At 43.6% G+C, this 21,019-nt stretch overlaps 2 protein-coding genes across 4 annotated transcripts in view; one reads left to right on the top strand and one right to left on the bottom strand.

The window, feature by feature from the left end:
* LOC143301510 (uncharacterized) overlaps positions 1-11,589 on the top strand; it is a 35,799-nt gene extending 24,210 nt beyond the window's left edge. For both annotated transcript variants that reach the window (XM_076615849.1, XM_076615850.1), the window contains exon 9: positions 7,088-11,589. In XM_076615849.1, coding sequence (XP_076471964.1) covers positions 7,088-7,741 — 654 coding nt within the window. In that variant the 3' untranslated portion in view covers positions 7,742-11,589. The remainder of the gene's footprint in view (positions 1-7,087) is intronic.
* Positions 4,720-21,019, bottom strand: part of LOC143301512 (uncharacterized) — a 55,748-nt gene continuing 39,448 nt past the window's right edge. Inside the window, exons 5-7 of one of the 2 annotated variants that reach the window (XM_076615854.1) lie at positions 18,649-18,851; positions 9,462-9,507; positions 4,720-4,915 (exon numbers count right to left, since the gene is read on the bottom strand). In XM_076615854.1, the coding sequence (XP_076471969.1) occupies positions 4,852-4,915; positions 9,462-9,507; positions 18,649-18,851 (313 nt within the window). In that variant the 3' untranslated portion in view covers positions 4,720-4,851. Of the gene's footprint in view, positions 4,916-9,456; positions 9,508-18,648; positions 18,852-21,019 lie in introns of both variants that reach the window. The other variant, XM_076615855.1, reaches the window with a different exon arrangement.

Genomic DNA, 21,019 nt, shown 5'->3' with positions numbered 1-21,019 from the left:
TGTTTCTAAACTCTATGGTCAGTACTGAGGCCTGATGTAGTTGTACTTTTGTTTCTAAACTCTCTGGTCAGTACTGAGGGCTGCTGTAGTTGTACTTTTTGTTTCTAAACTCTATGGTCAGTACTGAGGCCTGATATAGTTGTACTTTTGTTTCTAAACTCTCTGGTCAGTACTGAGGCCTGACATAGTTGTACTTTTGTTTCTAAACTCTCTGGTCAGTACTGAGGCCTGATATAGTTGTACTTTTGTTTCTAAACTCTCTGGTCAGTACTGAGGCCTGACATAGTTGTACTTTTGTTTCTAAACTCTATGGTCAGTACTGAGGGCTGATATAGTTGTACTTTTGTTTCTAAACTCTCTGGTCAGTACTGAGGCCTGACATAGTTGTACTTTTGTTTCTAAACTCTCTGGTCAGTACTGAGGCCTGATATAGAAAAATACGAAGAAATCGAGGGGGCCGAGTCGAAACGAGTACACAGAATGTAAGCACAATATACATGCAAGCTGCATACAACAAAATAAGGCCAAATGAAAACGCTTAATAGCCAAAAAAAGCGTTAGATGAGACAGAGCGAAAACCTGACAAGATGGCGTGGAGAGCCTTGGCCAAAGGGATGATTCAGCGCTTATAGCTGTTAGAGGCGTTTGATTGGCTAAGAGCGGGCCAGACTAAGAGGGGCGTCTTTTCACTGTTAGCCGCGCGAAATTTGGCCAAACAGAGCAAACCATAGGCCTAGTTTGCATCAGTTTGACATGGTAAGTATATGTAAACACCAAACATGGAGTATAATACAAACTCCTCCTTTTGTTTCTAAACTCTCTGGTCAGTACTGAGGCCTGACATAGTTGTACTTTTGTTTCTAAACTCTCTGGTCAGTACTGAGGGCTGATATAGTTGTACTTTTGTTTCTAAACTCTCTGGTCAGTACGGAGGCCCGACATAGTTGTACTTTTATTTCTCAACTCTGGTCAGTACTGAGGCCTGATATAATTGTACTTTTGTTTCTAAACTCTCTGGTCAGTACTGAGGCCTGATGTAGTTGTACTTTTGTTTCTAAACTCCCAGGTCAGTACTGAGGCCTGATGTAGTTGTACTTTTGTTTCTCAGCTCTGTTCAGTACTGAGGCCTGATATAGTTGTACTCTCTTTTTTTTTATAAACTCCCTGGTCAGCACTGAGCCTGATATAGTTGTACTTTTGTTTCTAAACTTTCTGGTTAGTACTGAGGTAAGATCTGTTTGGTCTTCTGTCTTGTCAGTCCTGAATTGAGGTCTACTTTGTATACTGCTGCTTTTTTTCAGTAATGGGGCAATGATCTTATAGCTTCTTTGTCAGTACTGAGACAAGATATACTTTGTGTCTACTGCTGTCTTTTCAGTACACTGTATTGAGGCAAGATGTACTTTATATATGTCAATTTACACAGGTCAGTCGGTGTCCGAGAAGCAATCACAGCAACTTTCTTTTTCCATACCTGTAATTCACCTGTATGTAAACTGAGGGAAAGCAGTAAAACAGTGGTTTGAAGCTGTGTGCCTTTGTCTTACACTTGCAGATAAAAGTTGTTGCACTTGTTGTTTTTAATATGTAATGGAAGGCATTGTCTCATTAGGTTCTCATCAGTCTCTCTCTAAACTTCTGACTTGAATTTGAGTGTGTGTCCAAACCTACAACTGATACTGATCCATGAGTCTTATCAGTGTTGCTTAGACACAGACATTACACAGCAGATTCTCTGAAGACTTTGTTTCGTGATGTCCCTCCATGGACTTCTTGAAAGAAGTTAACATTTTTAATCAGATTTGAAGGTTTTAAACTATGGAAGATTTTTAAACTTTGACTGTAAAGCTTAAAGTGGTGACTAGTTTTTAGTGCACTTTTTTTACCCTTGACTTGAAGTAGGTACTAACGTGGTGATAGCCTTGAGATGGCCCTAGTGGTTGGCGAGGCTGTAAGCACCATAATTTGGTTCAATCTGATCTGTGTTGCTGTTTTGAGGAGATGGGTGAAACAGAACAAAAACCTGTGCTGTCCAGTCTGCCTAGCCATTGAAGAAAGATGGAGTGATCAGCACTTTATGAAGGGAAAGATGCTGACTGGTTGAGATGGAGCTTGGCCAAGGGGTGCCTTAGTACTGGATAAGTCTCAAATTGTGGCCAACACAGCAAACACTGTGGCTGTAGTTTGCTATAGCTTAACTTTTTAAACATATTTATTGAAATAGGAAGCATTTAAAAATTATTTGGTGATGGGTAGTGAATTTTAGCACTGGTGTATTTATCTGGAAATGCTTTGACATTAGTCTGTGTAAGCTGTAACAGCTATGTGTTTGCCAGGAGCAGCCATTACTGGTTTTCTCAGACCAGGCTTGATGACAGAACCACGAAAGCCTTTCCATTTTCAGTGAAAGATGGGTGTGAGAAGCAAGGTGTTTACTTGTGCAGCACTTTCCTGGCAGGTTGAACTTCCCACACTGAATGCATTGTCACTGACCCTGTATGGACAGGTACAGTGCTGTGTTCATCTATCATTAGCATACCAGCCTATCTTTGTGTTCAGGGGTCTTTTTACTTGTTGAGCCCTGCGTCTGAACATTGCTCTGGCCTCAAAATTGGTCTCATCAAAATGGTTTTCATGTTCCTACATGTGCATAAGCTGCAAAGAAAGGGAACTAACTTGGACAGTAATGACAGATGTGTCCACAAGTGATTTGGAGGAAAAACAGTGTATTTTCTGCACTCTTTTCTGCATCAATATGGCTTGGAAGCCTGCCAAGGATGTAAACTCCCCAGGGTTGAATGGCTTAGTGTGTGGTTATACTGAACCGTGCAACACACGCCGCACGTTTTACGGCGCAAATTACGCAGCGCATGTGGTTATGCTGAACCGTGCCACACACGCCGCAGGTTTTGCTTGCGCTGATGCAATACCCACGGAAGCAGGCAGATACCTATGAGAAAATGGCGCTAACGAGAAAGAAGAAGCTGCTTTTGTGGTGGTGGTGGAGAAAAAAACAATTAGGCAGAAGAAATCGTCGATTTGCCGTTCATCCCATCAACAAAGTTCGACACCTTCATGGCGCATATCATCATCTTATGCCCCAGCTATGGAGTGATGAAGAGAAATTTGTGGCGTATTTTAGAATGAAACCAGACACATTCCAATGTCTTCTTGGTCATTGCGCCGAAGATCTCGAGGAACATTCGACAAATGCCTGCCAAGTCATCTCACCAGAACATCGCCTTGTCGTGACTTTGAGGTAATGGACAAGTAAATGGGAATAATATAATTCTTTAGTTACCGGTACTACTGTGTGTGTGTGTGTGTGTGTGTGTGCGTACGTGTGTGTATGTGTGTTTGTGTGTGTGTGTGTGTCCTAACTTTGCTCTTGGTTTCTGGAACAGAATTTCTCTTGTGTGCTGTTTTAAAGATCATCATATAGGTCTTTTGTTTACATACCATGACATATGTGTCCTTGACGATGTAGAAATCTGTATAAGTAATCTGTATACTATTACAGAATATAATATGCATTTTTATACAATGTACACACATTAATAACAAGGTGTTTTTCCATTATTTTTTTATTATTACTAAACACTACAAACGCTAAAACAGAAAACAATTACTGTGGCATTTCACACATTGTTCATTTACAAGAATAGGAAAATAATACTATACTTTATACAAATTATGTAACATTACTGATCTGTGTACCGGTATTATGTATGCTTGTTGTTGTATCGTTCCCCAGCTTAACACTGTGAGGGTCACCCAGTATGTGCAGTCTCTCACCAGAGTGAGACTATGAGGCATGAGTACATTTGGATGAGAAGATTGCGTGTATGGCTGTTTTGTTTTTTTTACCTCTTCATGTAGGCAGCCATACTCCGACTTCAGAGGATTTCTTTCTCCTTTTCAAGGAGAATGACAATTGTTATGCTAGGAGCTTACCATTGGTGAAGGCAATCCTCACACAACATTGTAAACACATAACATTTTAATGTTGGCCTCAGCGTATCGCTTGTGTCAATAACTGACAAAGCGTTTGGCCTCTGGCCTATATGTATGCTTTATAATGCGATTTTTTTTTGAAAAATTGAGTAAGCATCAACACGCAGTTGCAGACAAACTATATATATGTAATTTTGTGTTGAAAGTCACTCAAAAGCAAGTCTTTGATACTGATGCTCGGTTAAGTACTTGTCTTGCGTGTACTCTTGATAGGGCTGCTGTCTTCTGTATCTCCCCTGGTTGTAGTCTTGAGTCACGTTGTACGTTGATGCAGACATACATGGCTGTGGCGAAGACATGGCCCTGTTTGCTGCTGGTAGGGCAGTAGCTGCATCCTCACGCAAGTTTGGAGGGGACACTTTGTTGGCCTTGGCTTTCATGTGTCGTAAAACAAGATGTTGGATTTCGGATCGAAGTTCCAGTGTCTCCACTGCATCCAAAATTTTCATTGACAGCAGCAGACTTCTGAAGAAATGTTCATTTTCGTCCATGTCCTTTTCTGGTTCTTTCAGGGCTTGCAAGACTTCTTTGTCGACGATAGACAGTTGATCTTTCTTGCTTGAACTGCTGCGAGCGGTTTTGTGGGGGAATGGTGGCCTTGGCTTCGGCGGAGCAGCTGCAATGCCCTGATCTGACTGCAATGTTGTCGGGGTGCTACTGCGGGAGGTTTCATCATCTGACGATGCAGAAGTATCCTCATGTTCATCAATGATCTGAGGAAGATTTCCACTTGTAGCACCTGTGGAACAGGATGGTATCAAGAAAGTCAAAAAATCATAAAGATGCCATTTTCGCTTTTTGGTTGCCGCTTGACCTGACTTCGTCGTTGTCATATCCTTATGCTTTCTCCGAAAGTGGTCTCTTATAGAAGCCCATCTGGTCTTGCACTCGGCTGAAGTCACTGAAAAAAAAGAAAAGTCAACATTAGTAAATATCTTTTTTCACAAATACAACTTGCCTGTCGGTTTAATTCTACTTTGATTGTCTTTCTGTCTGCCTGTCTATGTCCGTATTATATAAATCTTATCAACAATATTGTATTATATTAATTTATGAGTCTAGTCATAGCTCGTATGTCAAGTATTTTTCTTGTGGTTTGTTGATTTCAGGTTTTTGGCAACTGGAGAATCATTCAGATCCTTGGGGTTTCATTTTCGACTGGGCCATTCAACAGTCAGGCTGATCGTCCGAAAAACTGTTGAGGTCCTTTTCAAGAAACTGCAACCAGTGTTCATGCCTGTCCCAGACGAAAACACATGGAAAAAGACAGCAGATGGTTTTTTTTCAGAGATGGAATTTTCCTTTGTGTGTTGGGGCGATTGACGGAAAACATGTGTACTTAAATGCACCTTTTCATTCTGGTTCGCAATTCTACAATTATAAAGGTCGCCATTCCATTGTTTTGATGGGAATTGTAGATGCAAATGGAAAGTTTCTTGTGATAGATGTTGGTGCCTTCGGAAGTTCAAGTGATGGGGGTATATTTCAAGCTAATTCATTTTTCAAACTGTCGCAAACAAACAAACTTCAGCTTCCAAAACCAGCCAAAATACCAAACACTGACATTGTGCTACCGTATACGTTTGTTGGGGACAAAGCATTTCCGCTGATGCCTAATTTGATGAGACCATTTCCAAGAAGATTTTTGAACAATGAGAAGCGAATCTTCAACTACAGACTGTCAAGAGCACGACGGCAAGTGGAATGCTCTTTTGGGATCGTTTCTTCCATGTGGCGCGTCTTGAGAAAAACAATGGAAGTGGCTCCAAGTTTTGGTACTGACATTGTTAAAGCCGTGTGTGTTTTGCACAACTTCATCAAGGACAAGGAACCAGAACGAAATAGTGTCATTCAGACTGTCACGAATGACACCCAACAGCCTTGGAGAAATCTTCCCTCTGACACTTCTAGAGCAAGCAACGAAGCAGCAGCAGCAGCACGGAATGCCCTTACGGTATACTTCACATCTCCCGGAGGAAGTCTTCCATGGCAAAATGATCTGTACACAGATGTCTAAACACCACTGTAGTCAGTGAAGCAACTGGATCAGTGGGCGATTGGAGAACAAAGATTGCTGCGATGGTGCGTTTTGAAGGCTAGTCCTCTCGATCAATGAATGTTATTCAATGAAAACAGAAAACATGGAAAATAAATATAATAAATATATTACATTGATGTCGAATTGAAAGACAGAGAGAGGGAGAGGAAAAAGGAGGGATATTAGAGAAAAGTGGAGAAGGGATAGGAAGGGAGGGGGGTGTAGAGGGAGCCGGGGAGAGAGGGGAGATGAGAGAAAAAGAACGGGCACATTCGGAGTGTATGTTTTCTTGTTATTGAATGTTTCTATGGATTCTTTAAAACAAAGGCTGTGAGTTCAGACTCAGGCAACACTTTTGTTTTAATTACTACCATAGTCACCAGATACTCAGATCCTACAGAGAAAGATGTGGGTCTACACATAAACAGAGCTGTGGAAGGAATGCCAGCCACCAAAGAAAAAGGGAGGCTGATCAGCATCACTCATCAATGTCAGCCAGGCCAGATGCACGACCGGGGTTGTGGCGAACAGCAACACCACAGAGCAGAGATGAGACAGAGGGTGAAAAACTGAAAAATAAAAAATACACCAGTTTCTTACTTACCATTGTTTCCCATTTCCTGTGCGATATTGTTCCAAGCAGCCAACAGCATGTCTCGGTTTGAGTGCTTCTTGTCGTCTTTGTTATAGATGAAAGTTCGAATCCTCACTGCAGCGATCAACCTCTCGTCATCCATGTTGGAAAGGAAGTGTCGTTATTTATCCAAAAAATCAAGCACGAGTTTTGTCCCTTTTCACCCGTGCGGCCGCGTGCGCTCGGTTCGCACGACCATGCAAAACGCGGCGTAAAATTGACGGGTCCAAGACGGCTCAGCATAACCACTTTCACCCGTCCCCAGTAAGCCCAGAGAAGGATTTTCCTGAAACCGAACACGCAATTTGCGCCGCAAAACGTGCGGCGCGTTTGGCACGGTTCAGTATAACCATGGCCTTATGGTGTATGCACATTGTATAATACATGCGATCATGTTACAGGGAAAACAGGTCAAAGGAAGAGAGGGGATTGTACCGGCAGCCACAGTGTCCAGCCCAGAGAGGATGGAGTCTGTGGTGGTGTACGACCACCTGGCAACCCCACCGATTAGAACAGAACAGCAGGTGATTGTGGACTCTGTGGGGGACGTCTCTGAGCATGTGGTGGTTCAGGAAGGGGGCAGGGAAGGGGAGTCCGTGATCCAGTTTGTGCTACAGGACAAGGAGGTCCCCAACAGCCAGGCAGAGCCTAGAGAGCTGGCTGTGGTAGATGGTGAGGGGAACACTGTGCTGAGCACCACCATCAGTGGGGTGCCATCAGAAGCCTACAGTGACACTGCACAGGGCTCCAGTAGGGACAGTTCCCAGACTGAGGTGGGGGAGGAACAGGCCTTGGTGAACATGGACGAAGGCACCCGGGTGGTAGAGGTGGCCTTCTCTGAAGGGGAAGGAGGCAGCATGGAGGAGGGCAATGTGACCCTGCCCTTCAGAGACCTGACCCAGCTGCTGGGCGGCAAGCACTACAAGTGTGATGTGTGCTCCCACAGCTTCAGCATCCACCCCAACTCCATCTACAACATGATCCACACTGACCACAACCACATCCTGGTCATCAACCTCAATGACCACCACCATCGCCCTCATGCAGACTCCTAGTGGTGGTAGTCGTGTGGTGGTCATCAGTGTGAAACACCATCATTGTCCTGCTCAGACTGCTGGCGGAGTATAGTCATGTGTATGTTTGTGGAGTGACCACCACCACTGCTCACGCAAACGTCGGTCAGGTTTAGGATTTGTGAATGACCACCAGTGCTGACTGTCAGGCAGGCAGGGGATGTGTGGTGAGGCTTTGTGTAATTCTACGTTTGGACCAAGACAACTTTCAGTGTGACTGATGTGCAGTATTATTTGAAACTGGCACGCCAGGATTTGTCAAGCCTCAAAACTATACCTGAATTGTAGTTGGCTGTCAAAATCAGAAGATTCAATGGATATTTATGAATTTTGGGGTTTTTTTTTGTTTTTGTTTTCTTGAAGGGCTGTCCAGAGTCAGAACACACTCAATGGTCTGGCTGGGTCTTCAAGGAAACCTCAGATTGCAAAAGTGCCAGGCCCTATGATTAGATCCTTAGAAAAAGTGATATTGTTCCCTCTGCCATTTGCTACATCTTGAATCATGCACAAGCAAAGTGAACTTGTTCCTTCTGGCATTTATTACATGTTGATTTATGGTTTTGTCTTTCAGATTAAATGATGTATGACACAGTGGTCCAGAGTCTGATTAGATGCCCAATGTTTTTGACTTGATAGAAAAGATGATGAATATATGATGAAAAAAAAACTATTTTAGTTTTCAACTCAATTTACCATTTACCACACACAAAATACCATTTTGACATGAACATGTCTACAAGCACTTTTATTTTCACTAAGTTTCTGAAAATCATAGCCCACTGAAAATCATAGACACTTGAATGTCAAAAACCTTTAAGTTAAGGAAAAAAACAATAAAGTCTTAAACTTTATCGTGTCTCTACAGAATTTTCAATGGAAAAGCTCAACATACAAAGTTGACTGTCTTCATAACTTGACATCCACTGCGTAACAAAATTTTACTTTATCCAAAAGTAAAATGCAATATAAAATAAAAGTCCACCATTGTTTTGAAAATTCCTCAGATTATTACTTCCAGATGAATCATTGATTATTCCCAAATGCCCTGTTTAGAATTAATTCCAATTATATTAAAGTGGTGAAGGTGAACAATCTTGAAAGTGCTATTGGCAAGCATGAAGTCTACTTATCAGAATATACATGCACAAAAAAGAGAATGAATCATACTGAACAGTATGCAAGCCAATAAATGAATATGATCTAGCCAAGATGCAGGAATTTCCTAACCAAAAATACTTAAAAAGTGATGTGTGTACACTGTACTCTGTGACAATTCCTTTTTAAAGTACTAAGTCATGAAGTGATATGTTTACTGTCAATGATGATTGTTTAGGCACATCTTTTTTGTTAATGCAGAGCAAGCTTTTTAGTTAAAAAAAAAATGTAAAAAGCACTAAAATTTTCATTAAATTAGTACTATAACCATACATCTATCTGGCCCATAGAACAAATCTCACACATATTAAGGAACATCATGATCCAGATTCTCCATTGTATATTTTCAACATTCTAAATGGGTGATCCCTTTCTGCTTTTTGCTTAAAACGACCAACATAATTTTAGAATCCTTCACAACAAAGACTAAATTAAACCCATCAAAGATTCACTTTTTCATGATTACAGATCTAAATTCATCTCACCTCTTCTAGGAAAGTCTATGTAACTTTGTAATCACTTAAATATGAAGGCATCTTTACTTTACTGCAGATTGATGAAGATGGCCATCACGTCTGCTTGTTTGTAAGTTCCTGAAACAAGAAACACATTCGTGTGCATGCTCACATGCTGACATACCTGTGTATTACACTACACTGCACTGCACTGCACTGCACTACACAGCACAGCACACATTTCTTTATACTTCTCTACACACAGGAATGTATTCCTTTTGTGTATTGCACAGCCAACCTCTGTACCAATGCTCAAAACATTCCAGCAAAAAATTTTTTTTTTAAATCAAGTGACAAAAAACCAAAAAACAAATGTACAAACTCCAAACTCCAAACTCAATATTTATCCCATGGAAGAGAAGATAAGGCAAAACTACAGTTGTGTGTATGTATAAGGCAGAACTACAGTTTTGTGCCTGTAATGCTCATACATCCTTGGTGCTGTAAATTACAACAATTATATATATATATATATTATAAGGCCAAGCTTTTATGGTTCACATGTGATCCCTGCTGATTTAAAAACAAAACTGAAAACACAAGGGAAGGTGGTGGGGTTGATTGTGTTACCAGTACATAGATAAACAATCCAAACAATATTTTTGCTTACCAGCTTATATGAGTGTTGGCAAAACCAAAAGTTAGTAGTGTACTGGAAATGGAACAGTTCTTTCTAAACCAGCACTTGTTAATTGACATTTCATTGCTTTATGAACAGTTCTTTCTAAAGCAGCCCTTGTTAACTGACATTTGTATTTGTATTTCTTTTTATCACAACAGATTTCTCTGTGTGAAATTCGGGCTGCTCTCCCCAGGGAGAGCGAGTTGCCATACTACAGCACCACCCATTTTTTTGTATTTTTTCCTGTGTGCAGTTTTATTTTTTTCCTATTGAAGTGGATTTTTCTACAGAATTTTTGCCAGGAACAACCCTTTTGTTGCCGTGGGTTCTTTTACGTGTGCTAAGTGCATGCTGCCCACGGGACCTCGGTTTATCGTCTCATCCGAATGACTAGCTTCCAGACCACCACTCAAGGTCTAGTGTAGGGGGAGAAAATTTCGGCGGCTGTGCCGTGATTCGAACCAGCGCGCTCAGATTCTCTTGCTTCCTAGGCGGACGCGTTACCTCCAGGCCATCACTCCACTTTCTTTATGATCATATATACTTAAGTTTCAAACTTTCTCTGTCTTCATTACAACTTACTGGTTTCAATAAATCATAACAAAAACTCCAAATGTTTGTACAGCACTCCACACACAAAAAAGAATGATTTTCGGTAATCATCTAAATTAACAACTGAATGACTATAATTACTTCATCTGAATTGTTTTTTATTTATCACTGATGAAAAAATGAATTTTTGTAGAGAAACATTGCGCTGGTAAGTGGTAGACAGTCACTGACACATTGATTCACGTTTCACTGATATCCAAAGAACTTATATATTTGTATTTATCGAATTTTTATCATATTCTGGTATTTTCCATGAGTTTACTGCACTTTACCACTCAGATACTTCATAAAAGCAAAAGTAGCTATCACATGTTGAATGATTCCCACAATGCAAAATGGCAGTGGATGAAGAAGTTGTAACTGTGTCGTTGGCTTGAATATTAAGCATGGTTGTTCAAATTAGTTCAGTACAATTATGCAATAAACATGTTGATGGTGTAGTTACTGTCATTCTGTGTGGTCCATCCATAACATATTTTTTTCTTCTTTAACTCACTCTGGACAATGGAACACTATAGTGTTCCTGACATAAGGTAGCGTTCCGGACGACGGAACGCTGTAGCAGTTTCGACAATTAAAATTTTTTTCCATGTTTTCCTCATGGGGTAGCATAAAAATCACAGCTACACCGGGCATTGCGAATGTGTCAAGGGTCGAATCGAAAGATTCTTCGTGAGGTTCCGTAACTAAACACTCGCTGGCCAGCCGTTGACCTTGGTACCCCACATGACAAGCTAATCTGCATATGTACCGAAAATGGCGTCGCAGGTGATACAAGTGGAAATTTTTGGAGGAAACTAGCTCATGACAGCGGCTTTTTACTGCTGCTGAAGTGATTGAAATGCTTTAAACTGAAGGTTTCAACATTGACGAGGATGAAGACGAATAAAGTATCTGCAGTGAAGAAAGCTACCAGCAAGAAGGTATTGACAGTGACTCAGCTTCTGAGGGTTGTGAAGAGAGGGAGGGGGGTGGGCATACACAGGAGGTGAGAAGAGGGGTCAGTGGGTCAAGTACAGGGAGTTATATTCAGTTACTTTGTGTTTTGTATTATTTGTGATTTTCTTCCTAACCCTAATAAATGGGTGTCTGCAGTGGAAAGGAAAGCAAGGGAGAAAACTATTCGTCCGGAGTGAGTTAAACTGCAGTCAAAAAATAGACTGTCATGCTCTCTTTAAACTGCAACTTAACCCAACTCTTCAATTCCAGCAACATACTATGAATGGCATAAGAAAATTTTGCTGATCTGGAGGCTAAAAAAAATAAAATGGTCACGATTCGGAAATATGGTATAATGAGGAAGAAAAATACTGGGATATCCAGCAGAGTTGAGCATGCTATGGGCTTAACCCTTTGAGCCCTGACCACCGCTTTACCAGTGGTGGGGAGGGGTGGCATAGCCTGGCCACCGGTTGAGCGGTGCGTAAACACTTGTGTCATGTTTTGCTATTGGTTGACTTATATTGAAGAGCCAATCAGAAAAACCGTAATATTCCGACGCCAGCGAATGCAGTACCAACATTGCTGCGCCCCCTCACTGTGTTTTGTGCATGTGCTTTGGATAAAAAAGATCGATTTCTACCAACCTGACACACCTTTGATCAACTGATTCTACATGCTCAGATTCATTTTCAACATCACTATCAGTAGCAAAATCATCCGATTCGAATTCCACCTATCAGAGTAATCATTGTCATACTCTACTTCCGATAAATCATCAAGCATATCAATTACTTGCTGCGTTGTGTACAGTTGTTTTCTCGCACGATTTGTCCCTGATTTCTGCCCTGACGGGCCAGGTTGAGACTGCACACTTCAAGTGTTTACGCACCGCTCAACTGGTGGCCAGGCATTAGGTCATTTTTCTCTGCCACCGGTAAAGCGGTGGTCAGGGCTCAAAGGGTTTAATACCAATTATTTGCAAATTTTGGCTCAGGAGCTCAGGCAGAAGGGTTAAAATTGCTCAGGAACTCAGGGCTCAAAGGGTTAAACGGGAATACTGGAACCACACAGTCAAATATCATCCACTTCACAGAATCATCTTTGGGTGTGTGTTGCTCAAATTTCCTAAGTGGCTGTATCTCACAGGCCTAGTCAAAACCAGGATATCATTATGAAAGGAAGTGCAGCCTTGTCACGTAGCCCCAAAACCTAAATGGGCATCCATAGCAACATTGTCATCCTCATCCTCCATCATCATTTAGTACAAAATTGTCCCAAAATGCTGTGGCCTTTGTGCCCTGCTCTCATGGTGACCTCAGTTTGGATCCCCCTCCGCTTCATTGCTCGAGGTGATTCCTGTCAAGGTCTTCTACGTCAGTAGGTTCATGGGGGACTGAAATTGAAGGGACATGGTGCAGTAGTGTTCTTCACTCCAGGGGAGACACTCAGTCTGGCTATCTGCCAAGCTGTTATTGTCATCAGTAGGGGGCTTAGTAGGTGGTGTCCTAAGTATGTTAATTCAAACAAGCACTACTGAACACCACCAAAGTGACTCGGCAGCAGTGCAGGACTTTGACAGGTATACCTGGGTGTTGCTATTTAAAGGGGACTTTAATGAGCGGCGCCGAGTAATGCCACTGAAACAATGCTGATGATGGGACAGCAAATAAAAATAAAAGGAAGACCACCTCCATGATTGGTATGTAAGAATTTTGGTGTTTATATGTGTGTGTGTGTGTGCTTTTTATGTGTGTGTGTGTGGTCTTTAATCCAAATTTGGTGTCAATATGTTCGAAGAAAATGGTTACCCATACATACAAAAATAAATACAGGCATACATAAATGTATACAAACATACATTTGTACAGACAACCAAATCAGGGTTACACAATACAATGTAGTCACTTTGTTTACACAATAAAAGCACCCTGTTATAACTTGATGGGGGGAGGGGGTATCCAAAAGGTCTGTTTTGAAGATGAAACACAAGTGAACAGAATGGAAAGAAAGTGAGCAAGGAAGTGAAGACAGAAAGAAAAGAACATCCAGAAATACAAGCAACAGAGAAGAGATCATTTCTATCACATAACTGCAGAAAATACTATTAATTATCTGAGAGAGCCCCAAGCATGTCCATGGTTTGAAACTGACCAGTGAAGGCAAAGCAAAATCACACCCACACATTTGTTTCCCCTCCTCCATACAGACAGATATTGTTTCCTTCTTCAGATTGTCATTCCAAACAACTGACTAATGAACCAATCAATTATCTATGCAACACACATACACACGCAATCATTTGCATGCATAAAACTAACCAAACGAAACCTGTGTGCTAATGCACACACCACAAGTACATGCACACATGTACGCATAAAACCCAATCAATGGTGCAAAAAGCATGAGCTGATACACCAAAATCAGATCCCAGCTTCCCTCCTCCCACTCTGCCCATTTCCCCCTCCCCCCCAACCCCCTCTATTTCCTCTTCCCCCGCCCCCTTTCCTCTCACTCTCTAGATTCTCTCTCATTTCCTTCACCCATCCACCTTTTCCAACCAGCAGTGAACTGTTCTCAAGACAATATTATTCAACAGCCAGAAAACTGCACTTGTGACTGCTGCTATCTTCAGTTGCTTTGAAGACTCTACGAGTCAAGTACACAACTTCTCCTCTCCCAAGTGGGTTCCAAGTTTTTTCCTCTTGTGTTTTGTATCCTGTTTTGAAAGAACCCAGGCAGTCAAACTTTTTTATACCTTATTTCAAAGAGAATAACAATTCTGCAGATGATTTTTGGAAAGTTATTTCTGACGAGGTTCTTATGGTCGAACTTTCACAGTTCATAGCCCTATTTCTACATTCTTTTAATGTACTTCAGTATTGTCTTAATGATTTCTGATTAGTAGGCCTCCTGTCATGGTTGACCATGGATAGAGTATATCCAACCTAATGTCTAATTGGGCTGTCTGCTTGGACCAAGCAGCGTCGTCTGTGACTGTAGAGACCGATGCGAGAGAGACAGTCTCTGTCGCAGCGATCACATGTGTAAGCTGATGCTGGTCTGTTGGCTGCCGTCCCTTTTCTTTGAGCTCGCTTTTCTGCTGTAGCAGCTGACAGTTTGTCCTCACCAATCCGTAGCTGATTCTTGAGAGTGCTTCTCCATCTGTTGCGGTCATCTGCAAGGTCCTCCCAGGACTCAGTGTTGATCTCAAGTGCATTCATGTCACGTTTGCAAACGTCTCTGTATCTGTAGCTGTGGGCGGCCGATGCTTCTCTGCCCCGTGGCGAGCTCTCCATAAAGGATGTCTTTTGGGATGCGACCATCTTCCATGCGGCGAACGTGGCCCAGCCAGCGCAGCCGACACTGTCTCAGCATGGTATACATGGTCAGGAGGCCAGCGCAAGTCAGGACTTTGGTGTTTGTCACCTTGTCTTGCCAGGAGATGCCGAGTATGCGCCGTAGGCTTCTCAGGTGGAAGGTATTGAGCCTTTTCTCCTGACGAGCATGTGTGGTCCACGCCTCACTGCCATACAGCAAGGTGCTGAGGACACAGGCGTTGTATACAACCATCCTTGTCTTCGTGGTCAGCTTGGGATTTATCCACACTTTTTGTGTGAGGCAGGCCAGCGTTGTGGCTGCCTTCCCAATCCTCTTGTCGATCTCGGTGTCAAGGGAGAGGTTGTCGGTGATGGTGGACCCAAGGTAAGTGAACTGATGGATGGCTTCAAGCTCACAGTCATCAATGGTGATGGCTGGTGGAGATGGCATGTCTTGGCCTAGGACATTTGTCTTCTTGAAACTGATGGTCAGACCGAAATCTTTGCAGGCCTGGGAGAGGCGGTCCATTAGTGACTGCAAGTCCCGCTGGGTGTGGGTCACAACTGCGGCATCATCAGCAAAGAGCATGTCTGACGAGGGCTTCGCAGACTTTTGTCCTTGCTCTGAGGCGGGCGAGATTGAAGAGCCTGCCATATGATCTGGTCCACAGGTAGATCCCTTCTTGCGCTGTGCTGAACGCATGTCTCAGGAGAAGATTCCAAATAGGGTGGGGGTGAGGACACAGCCTTGCTTGACACCGCTGCGTACGTCGAAGGGCTTGGAGAGGTTACCATTAAACTACACCGTCCCTTTCATGTTGGAGTGGAAGGACTCAATCAAGCTGTGCAGTTTGGGGGGGGCAGCCATCTTTCGAAGAGCCCTGAAAAGGCAGTCTCTGCTGACTAGGTCAAAGGCCTTGGTGAGGTCAATGAATGCGACATACAGGGGCATCCTCTGCTCTCTGCACTTCTCCTGGATTTGGCGAAGGGAGAAGATCATGTCTACCGTGGATCTCTCTGCTCGGAAACCACACTGTTATTCCGGGTAAACACGTTCGGCCAGTTTCTGCAGGCGAATTAGGAGGACCCTAGCGTAGACTTTGCCTACAATGCTGAGAAGTGAGATGCCGCTGTAGTTGTTGCAGTCGCTCCTTTCACCCTTGTTTTTGTAGAGGGTGATAATCTTGGCGTCCCTCATGTCCTGCGGTACAGCTCCCTCATTCCAGCACTGACAGAGGACTGTGTGCAGAGGATGCAGAAGAGTAGTCTTGCAGTGTTTTATGAGGTCTGGGGGAATTCCGTCACTGACAGGTGCCTTGCCTGATGTCAGGCTGTTAATGGCCTTGCTGAGTTCGTCCTCAGTTGGCTCTGCGTCAAGTTCTTCCATGACCGGCATGCACTTGATGGCATCGAGGGCTGAGTTGGACACCATGTTTTCTGTGGAGTAGAGGTCGGAGTAGTGTTCCACCCATCTCTCCATCTGCTGGCTAGGATCGTTGATTACTTCCCCAGTGGAGGATTTGAGGGGAGCAGTCTTGCTCTGTGTTGGCCCCAGTGCCTTCTTGATACCATCATACATCCCTTGGATGTTGCCTCTTTCAGCAGCATTCTGTATCTCTTCACTGAGCTCTGTCCAGTATTCATTTGCACATCGCCTGGCATTAAACTGAACCTTACTCCTGGCGGCCCTGAGGATTTGCAGGTTCTTCTCACTGGGTGACCGTTTGTACTCAGTGAGTGCAGCGCGCTTGGCCTCAGTACTGGGAGTCATCTCTGATGATTTGGCCTCAAACCAGTCATTGGACTTCGCGGTTTTCTTCCCAAAGGTGGCTATAGCAATGTGGTGCATGGTGTCTCGTAGCGTTTCCCATCTTTCTGTGGCAGAGTCTCTGGGCTGCAGTGCATCAAATTCTCTCTCAAAGGCTTCTGCGAACTGTTCTACAAGGTCTGGCAGAGACATCTTGCTGACGTCAATGTGAGAGTTCCCTTGTTTCTTTGAGCAGTGGAACTTCTTTGGTTGCAGTCTGATCTTGCAGCATACCAGAGAGTGGTCCATGTTGCAGTCTGCGCTGTGGTAAGAGCAAGTGTGAAGAAGGTTTTTGATGGCAGCTCGTCTTACTAGGATCAGATCCAGCTGGTACAATGTTTTGAGCGTGGGTGCCTCCAGGAGACTTTGTGTTGGGGCTTCGTCTTGAAGAAGGAGTTGGCGATGCACAATTCATGGCAGGTACAAAACTCAAGTAGTCGCTGTCCATTCTCATTCATTTTCCCCACTCCAAAGGAACCGAGACAGGAGGGCTACGAATCGTTGTCTGCACCCACTCTGGCATTGAAGTCGCCCAGGAAAACAAGTTGTACTGTCCTGGGGATGCTCCTTATGGTTGATGCGAGATTTTCCTAGAACTCATCCTTGGTGTCTGGAGAGGCAGACAGTGTTGGAGCATATGTGCTGATGAGAGTGACAAAGCCTTCAGAGGTGTTGAGGCGGAGAGTCAATAGTCGTTCTGAACCGCCGCTGCCTGGTTCGATCATGTTCAGCAGGCTGTTCCTGACTGCAAAGCCTACTCCGTACTCTCTTGGGGCATCACAGCTCTTTCCTTGCCAGAAGAAGGTGTAGTCCCTCTCCTTTAGTGTTTCCGAGTCAGCCAGCCATGTTTCCTGCAGAGTGGCAATGTCCATATTTAGTCTCTTCAGCTCGCTGTTTATGACGGCCGTTTTTCTGGCATCGCTGATGTCTTGCAGATCTTGGGAGAGCCCAGGCATCATTGTCCGGACATTCCAACTGGCCAGTTTCATTGTTGATCCGTTTCTTGAAGTTTTCTTTTTACCTGGTGCGGAAATTAACGACCTGCTTGTCGGATACTCTCCTAATCTTCATACACCCATAGAAGAAGGCAGGTCGTGGAGGGACAGCACTAACTGGCTGAGGGCTGCCCAGCTTGGGCGGGCGGTAGCTGTCCAGTGGGACGCGAGGGTCCCTCCCACCGTCAGTAGCAACCCATGGCGTCGGCTCTACGCCAGCTGAGCACTAACTTATAACCGGTAACTGTTGCTTCACGTGTTCTTCCGACGCTAGTGCTAGTAGCGAAGCTGGAGTGTCCTCTCCAGGTTTTAGGTGCAAGGTGTTTGTGGATGGATGGACGGATATAAGCCTGGGCAATGTAATATGGAAGACAGGCTGTTGCCCATGCAGCTTGTCCCCCCTCTCCACCTCGCTGACAGATCCAAAGGAACAGCAAGACTGTTACGTTTTGGTGCCAACGCGGCCGCAGGAGCTGCCGGAAAGTGACAAAGTTTGCCATCCAACCGCCTTAGGGGCCCCACACCGGATTTTCTATCAGGGTTTAGAGCTGGTGCCCTTTGATGGGTCATTTAATTCCACCAGGGTGTCTAGCTACCCTCACCACCATCCTCCTGAGAGGACTGGTGGGGGTGCTGGTTTAATCGCTAGTACTGGGATCCTGGTTACCAGTTGCAGACATATCTATCTGACCTGACCACTGCTTTCTGATTATCATTATTGAATTGTTACTGTAAAATATATTTGCATGTTAGCTATGCATTTTTTTTGGTAGTTTTCTGCCTTTTCTGTTTTCCTCTTCCCGCTCCCCCTCCCCCCCACTCCCCCCCCCCCCACCACTCCACCCCCCCCCTTTTTTTTTAAAAATCGTCTAATATCGCTCACATTCAGTATGGAAATGAAGTCAAAGTCCTGTTTGAACTTACTATCATTGAAGTTGATCTGGGAGCCAGTGTTGGAGTAGAGGAACTGGGGAGAGCGAAAGTCGGAGGCGCTAAAGATAGTGGTGTATCTGTCAAACAGACAACGGTTGTGGGGTTCTGCCTCCACCATCAGCCACCCCTCCTGGGTGCACGTGCTGTCATCCAGGGACGTCAGGGCCACGAACATCCGGTTACTTGACAGTTGTCTTTGAACACACACACACACACACACACACGTGTACATATAACTGTTTTGTTTCTTGTTTTTAATAAGGATGATAACAGAAAACTTTTTCCTTTCAAATCTGTGAAGAGCAGGTGCGAATATCAACTGTAATATCAGTTACGTACATTCAAATGGATTTCAAAATTTCATTAGAAAATACAAATCATTTATAAACTATCATTCACAGTCAGACACTGCATGTGAATAACAACACAAAAAGTGGTGAATCAAACGCTTTACGATGGGAGATAAAAAAAATTAAAAAAAAGCTCTCGGCTTAACCTAGAAGCAATAGCAGTAACTGTAAAACATGAGCACAACTATAAACTAGAATCTCTGCAATGGTTATTCACAAAGTTACAAGTATCTATTCATTTTCAGGTAAGAGTTTTATAAACTAGAATCTCTTCAATGGTTATTCACAAAGTTACAAGTATCTATTCATTTGCAGGTGAGAGTCTTTGAAAGTTTCCAAGGCAAGCACACAAAAAAAGAAAAAAAGTAGAAATGGACAAAAAGGAAGCGTGTACGGTAATCAAGTAGTTGCAAAAAAAGGGCATGATTGAGACATTGAAAAGACACTTGGTGACGACTCCCCTTATTCAACAATCAAGAACTGGGCTGCTGACTTCAAACAGGGCGGGGCAGGGAGAGCACAGATGATGATACACAGTCCAGCCACCCCAAATCCTCGACCACTGATCATTGATGATCAAATGGAAGTCATTCACTGCATGGTCTTGGATGACAGGACTGCACAAACAGCCAACACCATGGGCATCAGCTATGGTTCAGTGCAGACGGTTTTGACTGACAGGGATGAGTAAACTGCCAGGCAAATGCCCAGAATGCTGGCGTCAGATCACACGCTAACCATACTTGAAACTTCAAGGGATCTTCCAGGCAGATCCGGCTAATTTCTGTGGGAGAACTGTCACCCGTGATGAAACATGTGTTCACCCGTGACCACTCTAAGCCTGAATCAAAGCAAGCAATGGAAGCACCTTGTTTCTCCACCTCCCAAGAAATTCAAACAGGTGGCACCTGTTGGAAAAGTCTTGGCTTATATTTTCTGGTACTGCGAGGGAATCATAACAATTGACAACCCGCAAAAGGGTCACACCATCACAGAGTCACACCATCACAGAATACCATGCCTCAGAACTGCGCCAATTTAATGAAGCCACCAAAGAAAAACGCTGAGGAAAGCTCCGAGCATGGGTCCTTTTGCTGCAAGACAATGCACCAGTTCAAAACTGTTCAAGTGGCTGAGGTTTCAAACTGTGGGTTTCATCTTTTGCCCCATCCCCCTTACCAGACCTGGTTCCATCTGACTTCTTCCTGTTCCAAAAGAAAACAAAGCCCTATCTTTGTGGGCACCCTTTGGGGACTGATGACTATGTCATTCATGTCATTGTGGCGTTTTTTTGAGTCACAAGATGTAACATTCTTCGACGCAAGGATAGGGATGCTTGAACACAGCTGGACAAAGTGCACTGCAGTCCGGGAAGACTATACTGAAAAGCAGGAAAGAGTCAAGATTCTCCAGCCAACCTTTCTTGGTGAGGCCGAGAACTCTCTGATCTACCCTTGTATTTCGCCAATGCACTGGCCCCAAGCCCGGATGAGAAAGTGGGGTTGGGCGTGGATTGCGTATCCTCTTCCCACCACCTTGTGGAACGTTTCCTGCTATGAAAACATCTAGAAGTCTTCATCCCTCGAAGAGGAAGGATTGTCACTAAAAAGATGTGTGATGTATGAAGTGAAACCTTGAATTCACGAAAGCCACAAGGCAACCCCCTGCCCCCAAACCCACCCTCCCTCTTTCGACCACGGACATAAAAATTGTTACATAGAACGTAAGTACCATGTGACGACATCACAAGTAGCAGCAGAATTGAGAAACTTCGCACTTTTAGCAATCGGTGAGACCGGATAGTTTGGAAATGGAAGACTTCAGACAGCAAGGATGCTGACATATTCAGGATGATAAGATGGTGCGCTTTTAATATATGCAGGCAACATGGTCCAGTGAAGTGTAGTTTTGTATTGAAACGATTTTCCTAATGTTCTTTATTATTTGATATATTAGTTTTGTCAATGGTATTCTTTGTTCCTTCACGGTGACATTGGGCTAAATGTCCTGGA

Source organism: Babylonia areolata, chromosome 27, assembly GCF_041734735.1.
Source record: "Babylonia areolata isolate BAREFJ2019XMU chromosome 27, ASM4173473v1, whole genome shotgun sequence".
Lineage (NCBI taxonomy): Eukaryota > Metazoa > Mollusca > Gastropoda > Neogastropoda > Buccinidae > Babylonia > Babylonia areolata.
The sequence above is the reverse complement of the archived record's forward strand: the minus strand, read 5'-3'. Positions and strand labels throughout refer to the sequence as shown.